General features: G+C 31.4%; 1 protein-coding gene across 1 annotated transcript; it reads right to left on the bottom strand.

Annotated features, from left to right (window-relative positions):
• Positions 1-2,974: 2,974 nt before the first annotated feature.
• On the bottom strand, positions 2,975-4,061 carry LOC149573163 (uncharacterized). Its single transcript, XM_089814337.1, has one exon. The coding sequence runs from the start codon at positions 3,937-3,939 to the stop codon at positions 3,058-3,060; it is 882 nt and encodes a 293-aa protein (XP_089670463.1). The 5' UTR covers positions 3,940-4,061; the 3' UTR covers positions 2,975-3,057.
• Positions 4,062-11,498: the final 7,437 nt, after the last annotated feature.

Raw genomic sequence — 11,498 nt, 5'->3', positions numbered from 1 at the left:
CAAAGGAACACCAACACAATCTACATGAAAACCCAAAATGGGAAAAACCACAGAAATAATTCTCGTGAAATGAAAAACACTTGTTAGGGTGACACCAATTAAGGTGATTTTGTACAAGAAGGCTAACAGTCTGAAATGCTCACTACCCTTAGGCTTATAGCCAATTTATGATAGATGAAGAAGAAAGCACCACAGAATATAGTTGTCAAACCTCTACAATTACAGTTTGCACCTCATCAAATCAGCTAACTGAGTAAGTTCGCACTTGCAACACATATAGCTCGCATATAAGCAAACAAGATCACATGAATTTGCATACTCAGACTTGCATTCATGGACTTGCTATACATCCCACTTGAAACAATCCTTTATTTATAATGGATACATGCCACAAATTTATCAGCTAAAACAAATTTGGAATAGGTCACACCACTTGGAGCAACACAACGATCTTTGAGCACTCCAACATGCTACCAAAATCTTTGGTGCCAATGGTTAAGATGTATACGTTAGGAAAGGTTGGTGGGGCCGAAATCAAAACCACATGCTTCACAAAGGATCGACCCAAAACACAATCCACCAAAACGTTGCATGTCACCATTGAGGAACAAAATGGTAAAACAATTAATTCTCGGCTAGTTGTAATGCACAATACTCGATACTATAAATGAAGATAATCACTATGCAGCAAACTAACACACCAAAATTATCGGTACATGGCTACCAACACACCAGAGGTTAAGAGAAAGATGTCAATGCCAATGAGAACCATCAACCTCACATTCTAAAATTCTGTGGGATTTGACGTAAGGCCACTTGAGAGTGAGAAGTCTTTACATTATTTTGGAGAGAGTTTGAGACAAGCTTGGTGTTGTGGAAAATGTTACCCTTACCGAGAGAGAACCTCAGGATCAGTTGCTCTTACTATGTGCAAAAAATGTATATTTCTTTGAGACGAAGAAATATGAGGTGAAAGCCTTTGTGAGATGTTGCTCTTATTATGTGCTAAAATGCACATTTCTCTAAGACAAAGAAATATGAGGTGAGAGCCCTTGAAGAGATGTTGCTCTTTAATGCATAGTTCTCTGAGACAAAGAAATATGAGTTGAAAGTCCTTGAGAGATGTTGCTCTTTAATGCATATTTTACTGAGATGGAGAAATATGAAGTAAAGCCTTTGAGAGATGTTTCTTTTGACTCATAAGAATAGCCATGGTGGACGTCATGTTGAGAGATTCAATGACAACATCACGTTAAGTGATTCTGTGATGGGCTCTTGTGTATATGATTATTTCTACACATGGGAGTAGCCATGGGGAACATCATGTTAGTGACTCCATGATGTTATCATGTTGAGCAATTCTGTAATAAATAAAAATTCATAAATGGATGTAGCCATTGTAGATGTCGTGTTGAGAAACTCCATGACAGGGATATCTGGAAAGATACCTTCCTAGCTAAGAGCAAATGCTGATGTTATAGCATCAGGAGCTATCTTTTTTCCCTAAATTCAAATTAAATAAATGACTGTTGAAATCATTTCTGTTTTGTATCACTGCTTCATATGCTGTTGAAGTTGAAGCAACAGAGTCACCACAGTTGTATTTTTAGATTGCCAGATGCTTTCACTTGTAACAGCAGTCTTTTCAATTGATACAGCAGACCCATGGTTTCAAGAAATATGAAGAGTCGGTGGTTTGCATACAAATGCATTCCAACTATGAAGGGATTTTACCTAATGGAGAAAGACAAGTTTACGTGTCCAAGCTAGTTTTGTGTGAACTGTAATTTAGACTCCTTATTCATTAATAAAAGTGATTTTTTTCGTGATAGGGTTTTTCTCCCTCCAGTTGGAGGATTTTTCCCAGGATACGTACTGTGTTCTGTGTTTATTATTCGTTTTGTCCTGTTTATCTTCATTTCTAGTATGAGGGACATTCATAAAACATATAACTTAAAAAGGAAATAAATTAAAAGAAATTAAGAGCAGAGCAGTGACATATGACGAACAAAAGGCATGCAGGATTAATGAGGACTATAAGACTGACATTTAAAAGGAAAAAGATTTGCTAACCTTAAAGTTAAAATGAAAAGAAATTACGAGGCAAAAAAGTGAGGTGTGAGAGAGACATTCATAAAATATATAGCTTAAAAAGGAAATAAATTACTGTCACACTGCAGTACAAAAGAGCTACAGTCTAATGATGGAGTGGTGCCCCACATGATGCTCAATATGTGCACATATTCCTTAACAACCGACAAACATTTTAAAGATGGATGCAATGATGGGAAAAATAGACAATCCTAGAAAAACAAACGAAATCGACGTGAATGTAGTTCTGAAAGTAAAAATAGGAGAATAAATCCCTAGATTATAAAACCAAATCCAACACATGTGAGAACATTGTTTAAAGCCTCAAAAATCCAAATTATGCAAAACAAGCAGTTCTGTGAAAAACTTCACAATCAAAGTTTTAAACAATCCAGCTAAGCAACACTTAAGTAGAATTACACAGTTTATCCGAAAAGCTTCAGGGAACTGATGCTTGTCGACAACATTTAATAATTCACCACTTACAATTTAAGACAAATATTCCTCAAGGAAAAGCGGTAATATACATTTAACTTCATAAGTAAATAAAGAAAGATTTATCGACTGAGCTCCAAACACAAACTGATGAGTACTGGATGAACCCCCGTATGCATGCATTGCTACATTCGAGTGTTACCCAACTTACAAGATGAGCATTACCATGTTCCCATCAGTTTCCTTTGGCTCGCATAAATGATAAGTTACTTTTAAGATCTAACATAAAATTTGAAAACGAACACGAACACGATTGTTCCCACAGTGAAAAGACTGTAAGCTCTGAGGCGAATTTGGGAAAGACCTTCGGTTGTTAACAACTCCTATCAATTATACCAGCTACTCTAACAAACTAATTAGTTTTCTAGGCAGTTCAAATTCCCATTAATAATCACAAACTTTGAACACTAAAATGCATAGAATAAAGTTATACTAAGTATATAATACACAATTGTGGTTGGCGGGTTCTACTCAAAGATGGACCACTTTCTGTGTCAATCTTTTTACAACATTAATTGTTCCTCTGTTTCCCTTAGTAATCCTCAGATCATGGTCAAGATAAAGATAATCGTGAAAACCTTTAGCAGGAGGCAGGGCTACTTTGACTACTCCCTTCTCATCCATTGAGGGGTTCTGATCTCTAAAGAGCTTAAGCCACGATTGCAGATCCTTTTGAGGGTTAAGAGGAACCATGCTAGAAGATTCAAATATGATATCAATTCTATTGAAATCAGATACACTAAATGCAGCCTTGTTGATGAGCATACCTTCCATGGGTGGGCCGTCTACACCTTCATCTGGGCAACTGACACAGAATTGGACAAGCAGATAATAAGCATCGTCAGCCTCAACCCCAACATGGTTATAAGTTTGTTTCATCTGGATTTCAATGTCGGTTGGGTTGAAGGCATTAAAAGTAGCCCTGCCAAGGGTGACTGTATTCTCCACCAATTTGTGAGCTTCTCCAGGTTTGCCACTACCCTTCAAGTTCGAACTTATTTGCAGGAAACAACCAGTTAACAGATGTGGGGCAATTGTGATGTCTGGGTTGGGATTGAGGTTTCCTAGCGAGGAAACGAGAGCCATGGAATCCTCATTTAATCTGCCATTGGAGGCTGCAATTGTGTCCAGCAGCTGTTTCTTCAGCTTGCTTCTTTTCTCTTCCTCCACATCCAAGTCTTGAGATGATGTTGCAGGGGAGGAGTTTCCTCTCACGAACGTCCTATACGGCTTCTGGGTATGCACTTTTAATGAAGTCGGTATTGGGGATATCCTTGCTCCAGTAGAACTAGAAAATGAACATCTGCATGGAGGTCGGAAAACAGAAGGAAAGCAGAAATTTGATATCAACATTGAAGAAGAAAGGGCTTCAGAAATACTCTGTAAGTAGTGTACAAATTGGGTCGGAAGGTAAAATTGTGGCCTTCGTTACTGTTATTAGTACAGGCAATAGTCTTGTATTGAGTAGAACTAAATAATAGTTGAGCCTCCACCCATCACAACAACATATTATTATTTATTATTTATTTTAAATAATGTTTTAATTACTTTTTAAAATAAAATCATTTAATTTCATTTGTTATTGTGTCTTATAAGCGCGCTTTTGTAAGAAAAGAAAATTTAGTTTTAATAGAGAGTATCAATGTAAGTTTTGTATTACAAATATCTAATTTTTATGTAATTGGTTATTTTATTTCTAATTTTTAAAAATCATATTTATTATTTAGATACTTTTTATTTGAGATTTTCTTTTTTCTAAAAATCTATTGTTTCGATATATAAAACTATTTTGATATTTTCATGTGAGACAAAAGATTGGAGATTAATGATAGAATTTCATTTTTCAATTTTCAATATTTCTTGTTAATTTTATTTATATATGTCTTGTTAATTTTATCTACTTATATAATTGTTTTTAATTATATTTTAATAATAGATTTATTTTGTAGATATCTTTATGTAGGTCTATTGCAAACAAAATTTTGAATAAATTGCTAAATCAATTGTATTAATACTTTAATTAATTATTATGGTTGGTATGATAATGTCTAAGGAGAAAATAATAGGACATTTATTCTCTTTGTTATTCAGTTATTTTTCATATGCAACTTTATGTGTCGCCATATGTGCTATTATTCATGGATCAGATTTATTTTAATCTTTCTTTTATGTTATTCTATTATTATTTTAGTGTACTATCTTTTAGGTCTCCTCTATTATGTTATTTTTCATTCTATAAATTTGTCTATTGTTTGTACATTCATTATATCATAACTTTAAGAAATTGTTTGTTGATGATGAGTTCAATATTAATATTGATTTAAGATTATATTTATTAATTTAATTTACAATTTTTAATTCTTTTAACTATTTTAAATTATTTACTTAATTTAGTTTCAATTTTTTTAATTAATTTATTTTAAATTTATTATTTTTAATAGATTTTAAATTAAAATATTTTCTATATTCTTAATTACATTCTTAAGCGACCATCTTCGTGTCAAATATTGGTGATTTTCAAAATACAATTCAAAGTCATATCATTTTCTTAATCTACTTAATTTGATGTCCTATGTATTTTTCATTGTGTTAATCAATGAGAAATATACATGTGTGACTATATATAGTGCATAGTTATTGTTTTCCATTATAATTCTATAATATAATTTAATATTTTGAATAGAATTACAATCATTTATAAGTAAGATTATTTAAAATTTTACCACTATTTATTTAATTTTACATAGATAATGCATTATTATTTTAATATATGATTTAAATGCTTGTAGTTAATGTTTGTTTTAGATTACGTGGCACTTGTTGTTATTGTTAACTTAGACTAGCTATATACATATTATATATTTATATAATATATATAGAAAAAGCCGAGAGATATCGAGGCTTTAATTTTTTAGATATTATTTGGTGTTAATTAAAGCCTCGATATCTGTCGGCTTTTTCTATGAATTTGTATAATTCTATTATGTATAAGAAAAATATTTGAATATGTGAAATAGGTCTAATTTATATATCCAACATTTATCCATTTATCCAACATCTCTCTCTCTCTCTCTCTCTCTCCCTCCCCCCCCCCCCCCCCCTCCCCCCCCTAGAGATTGTGACTATTTATTATCCCATTTTACCTTGTATTTTTGTAATTACCCTCTAACACTTTGTCCCCTAGAGATTGTGACTATTTATTCTCCCTTTTAATCTCATTTCTATGTCTTTCTTTCAAGTAATCATTATCATTCATTCTCTCCTTTACCTCATCTCATTATCTCTCACCCCTTATTTATCTAACATATTTACCTCATCCAATTTATAAATTTTGAGTGGATTTAGAGATTAAGTTTTTTTTAGGTTTATAGTTAGGGTTAAAATGAATTTAGTGTTAAGGATATGGGTTATAGTTTATTTAGAGTGGGTTTAGAGATTAAGTTTTTTTTAGGTTTATAGTTAGGGTTAAAATGAATTTAGTGTTAAGGATATGGGTTATAGTTTATTTAGAGTAATGTTTAGGATTCATTATTTTTTTTAGGTTTATATATATATATATATATATATATATATAAAGGTGGTGTTACATTATCACCACCTTTATTTCTAACCCCCTCTTTTAGTATCTAACTCATGCCCTAAGCTAAGCCCCACCCCATCCCACCCCCCCCCTCTCTGTCTCTCACCATGCCTATCTATTTTATGTAATTTTTATTTTCTTTTACACTATACCTCATTTATTTTCCTATTGGTGATATTTTATCTTATGATACCTTGTATTTTGTAATTACCCTCTAACACTTTGTCCCCTAGAGATTGTGACTATTTATTCTCCCATTTAATCTCATGTGCATGTCTCTCTTTCAAGTAATCATTATCATTCATTCTCTCCTCTACCTCATCTCACTATCTCTGACCCCTTATTTATCCAACATATTTATCTCATCTCTCTCATCTCTCTCTCTCTCCCCCCTCCCCCCCTCTCTCTCTCTCTCTCTCTCTCTCTCTCTCTCTCTCTCTCTCTCTCTCTCTCTCTCTCTCTCTCTCTCCCTCTCTCTCCCACCCTTTCTCGCCTCCCCCCTTTAATATTATCACAGTCTCCCTATGTCTCTCTCATGTATCTTTTTTCCTAACCCCCAAAACATTATATTTTGTTGTACTGAAAACCAAAATATAATGTGTCCATTGTAGTGTGTCAAAAAAATTGATAACCAAAACATTATATTTTGTTGTAATGCAAACCAAAACATTATATTTTGTTGTTATGAAAACCAAAAAATTATATTTTGTTCTAATGAAAACCAAAACATTATATTTTTTTGTAATGAAAACCAAAACATTATATTTCTAAATATATATTCAAATTAAAGACACGGATAAAAATGTCAAGAAAATATTAAGTGAACATAAAGCAAGATTTTGAACCTAGTTTGGATGGTTGTTAAATGCTTTCTCGTCCAATCTCCTTTTTTTTGCTCTATTTTTTTATTTCTAAAATATGACAATGGCACACAACATAGTGGTTGTAATTATGCGAAGTTTAGATATTTATATTTTGTAAACAATGCTATGATTATTTTTTAGTTTTATTTTATAATTTATATCTCTTCAATACACTACTAAAAACTATAAAAATTAGTATACCTCATCTCTCTCTCTCTCTCTCTCTCTCTCTCTCTCTCTCTCTCTCTCTCTCTCTCTCTCTCTCTCTCTCTCTCTCTCCACCCTTTCCCCCCTCCCCCCTTTAATATTATCACAGTCTCCCTACGTCTCTCTTAGGTACCTTTTTTCCTAACCCCCAAAACATTATTTTTTTTGTACTGAAAACCAAAATATAATGATTGAGAACCAAAACATTATATTTTGTTGTAATGCAAACCAAAACATTATAATTTGTTGTTATGAAAACCAAAACATTATATTTTGTTGTAACGTAAACCAAAACATTATATTTCTAAATATATATTCAAATTAAAGACACAGAAAAAATGTCAACAAAATATTAAGTGAACATAAAGCAAGATTTTGAACCTAGTTTGGATGGTTGTTAAATGCTTTCTCGCCCAATCTCCTTCTTTTTTTTGCTCTATTTTTGAATTTCTAAAATATGACAATAGCACACAACTTTGTGGTTGTAATTATGCGAAGTTTATATATTTATATTTTGTAAACAATACTATGATTATTTTTTAGTTGTATTTTATAATTTATATCTCTTCAGTACACTACTAAAAACTATTAAAATTAGTAATGATGAAATATAAGAAAAAACATACATGTGTCAAGTTGTACAGAAATGAAAGTGTGACATATGTCACAAAACATAAATTTAATATTATGGTCTTTTCTATCAGGCATGGATCCAAACTGTAAACATATACGTAAAAAAATCCAACCATAAAAATTTACGATACAAACTAATTGTTACGATGCAATGACCTTATAAAATAATCACCAATGAGCATAGTGTTAGGGCCTTCATTCTCATTATGATCCCGTTGCACTTCTTCCAAATATTCTGGAAATCGAGATACTCGATTAAACATCTCCCGTATCTTATCGACAACAATTTGCATTCACAAAATATCATTATCTGAAACATAATATATTGACAATGTTGTAGATTCAAAATGTTGAATCATTTGGTAACAAGATTGCAACATAGACTTTTCACATTTATCGATTGGTGTTTGAGGTGAGCCATCTAAGTTTAAAGAAACAACGAGACTTGGTGCAATGATTTCAGATTCATTGTCTGATAAATCCATTTTTTAATCGTTCTTGAACATGGAAATATTTGAAGAGAGAATTAGATTCTATTATTATTTACCAATTAAAGAAGAAAAGAAAAATCTAATACAAATACAGGAGAACCCAAATGACAAGAAGGAAAATAATATTCATATTGAGCTAGAGACATAGATAAAGGGAAAAAAAATTGTAAAATATATATTTGAGATAAATGATTGTAACGTATAACATAGGTCAACTCAAAAGATAACATATGTGAACTGAAAAGCTAAAGAAAAAATGCTAAAACCTCTAGAAATAAAGCATTATGATTGTATCTACAACTATTAAATAATATGCATTTGTGACATATTCATATTCATAAGGTCTTTTGTACAACTATTAAATAATATTCATATTGAGTTTGAGACATAGGTGAGCTGAAAAGATAGCATACGTCAACTAAAAAGATAACATAAAACTATTTCCATAATTAATGCGAGTTATGTAATTTTTAATAATTAATTACAAATTCTAAAACAATTGAAAACATCTATGTAATTTTTTAACGTGAAAAAAAAAATGTTAAGACTTACCATAGATCAAATTAGTACACCCAAAAGGATAAAAATCATATATTTGTGAAAATAAAATATTCATATAGAATATCTGAATGTAAACTGATATATTTTTAATAAACTTTTTATATAATCCATTTAAAGATAGTTGGAATGTTCAACAATTTTATATTAACATCAAAGTTACATTGTTTGCATAAAATAACAGATAGATAAATATTCTAATTAGAATCACTATCATCATCAAATTGAACAATGTTTCGTTGAAACAAAACAGAGTCTGTAGGATCTAAAATATCGAACCAATAGAGATGTTCATAAGTTCTACATTGCAAACACCATGTGTTTGTAACTCCTCGCCTTATTCTTTGAAAATCACAAGTAGTTTGTGTCCATGTTGGTATTTGCTCTGCAACAATCTTCCTTGTTCTTTCATGGATCGGTAGAGTCAGGAAGACCCCTTGAGGTCCCCATCTATCTACCACAACTTGATTCCGCAGGGTGTTCTGTAATCCACCGAACTGCAATCTAAAAATCTGACCATGATAATGATAGTTTACTAGACCTTGAGTACTGGTTTGTGGAGACCAAAGCATTTTTTCTAACCAAATAGGGCCATTTTCTGCAGAGTCCATTGGATAAGGAGATTGCTCAATCCAAACCTCTGTAGGAACAAAATAAAGCTCTGCAGGGTCACAGGCTTCACAACAAAATAAATATGAAAAATCAGGGTCTTGGTAGAAGTGACCAAAATTTCGAAGAGCTGGGGGATAAAATTTCAACAACCCTGCTTCTAAAAGATTTCTTTTACAAAATAAATAATTTGTTCTTTCCTGAGCGTGTATTGTCTAAAGATCAAAGTGATGATATGTGTCATCAACTTTAATCGTTCTTTGCATCAACATTTTTTCTATTTTTATATATGAAAATAGAAATACAAGTATTAAAGGAGAGAAATTATATTTTATATCTATTCTATAAATAATATTTATTGAACCATGTTAAGTTCCCACAATGTATTAAATACAAATAATTGATGAACAACAATAATAAAATATTTAGTGGCAATCATATACTTTCAACATTCATTTTTTTTGGGTAAATTTTTACCAACAATTTTTTGTTATATAAAAGAAGAAAGAAATTATAAAAGAAGTACAATGTGCATTGAGAATGATGAACATCAAAATAATATTTTATAAATAATATTTATTAAACCACATTAAGTTCCAACAACATATTAAATACAAATAATTGACGACCAAAAATAAAAAAATATTGAATGGCAATTTTAAACTTTCCACAATCATTTTTTTGGTAATTCTTTACCAATAGTTTTTTGTTATACAAAAGAATAAATAAGTTATAGAAGAAGTACAAAGTGCATTAAGAACGATGAACATCAAAGCAATAGGCTATTTGTTTTATTAATTTTTCGTCCAATTTTATTTTCTTTGCTCAAATAGTATAACTCCTATGTTTATAACATGTCTATATACAAATGCATATTATTTAACAGTTGTAGAAAAGATTTTATTAAACTATACAATCATGATGGTTTATTTCTAATGCCTTTAGCCTTTTTTCTTCAACTTTTCTTTTTTCTAATTGTTTTCCATTCTTCATCTTCTCGTAACGATCAAAAGAAAATGGTGGCATTATCCTCGTACCCTGTAGTGACTTTACACGAGAAATTGCAACAAATGTCATTCCTGTTCTTTCTCTTGGTCCAATATCAATTGTTGCTTTTTCAAGTGTCAAACCTTGTGATTTATGTATTGTCAATGCCCATGCAAGTCTCAAAGGCATTTGAGTGTTAGAACCTCTTTGTATAGTACTAACAGGTACTACTTTAGGGTGTTCATTATTGAATGGAAAGCCAAAGTAGGCATCAAATTTTACCATGACATATAATGGTAGTTGAGGTGGTCCACTACCTGGCTTGTAGACTATTTCCTCGACATAACCCAGAGCTCCATTTACAAGTCCTGCTTCTATCCACAAGTTTGATGTCAGCATAAAATCAATAATTCAATATCAAGTTCATCAACACAATTATCATCTACCGAACTATAATTTGACAACTTTGTAGCCATTACACGTGCAATTGGTTCTCGAAGGGAATGGAGTTTTCTTCGATTATGTTTGTGAACATTATCATTTGTAGAGAATAAATGAACATTATTGTCAAAATCATCCTTTACATTTTTTGGAATATTGCATGATGTATGTGACATTAGTAATTTCCAATCGTCAATTGTTGGTTGAGCATCTCTAATATTTGTGAGCAACTGGCGGGACTTATTTTGATCTTGATTCTCTCCCTCTTGTCTATAAACCTTTTCCAATGTAATCACAATCTTGAAATCTTCCCATAGTATTTTTGTACGGCTCCTACTGTCATATGCTACCCTATCTTTCACAGGAGGGAGTTGGCCAAGATCACCAACCAAAATCACCGAGATACCTAAAACAATATAAAAATTTTATTAGCAATTATGAAATAAAAAAATTATGTACACTATTTTTTTAGTTTCTCTACTACATCAATTATAATCTTTTTATAGAATACCTCCAAAGTTAAGATGGGAGTTTTGAGGAAAT

Source organism: Cupressus sempervirens, chromosome 2 (genome assembly GCF_028749045.1).
Source record: "Cupressus sempervirens isolate cs-2001-9-10 chromosome 2, ASM2874904v1, whole genome shotgun sequence".
Classification (NCBI taxonomy): Eukaryota; Viridiplantae; Streptophyta; class Pinopsida; order Cupressales; family Cupressaceae; genus Cupressus; species Cupressus sempervirens.
Note: the sequence above shows the minus strand (reverse complement) of the source record. Positions and strands in the feature narration are given on the sequence as shown.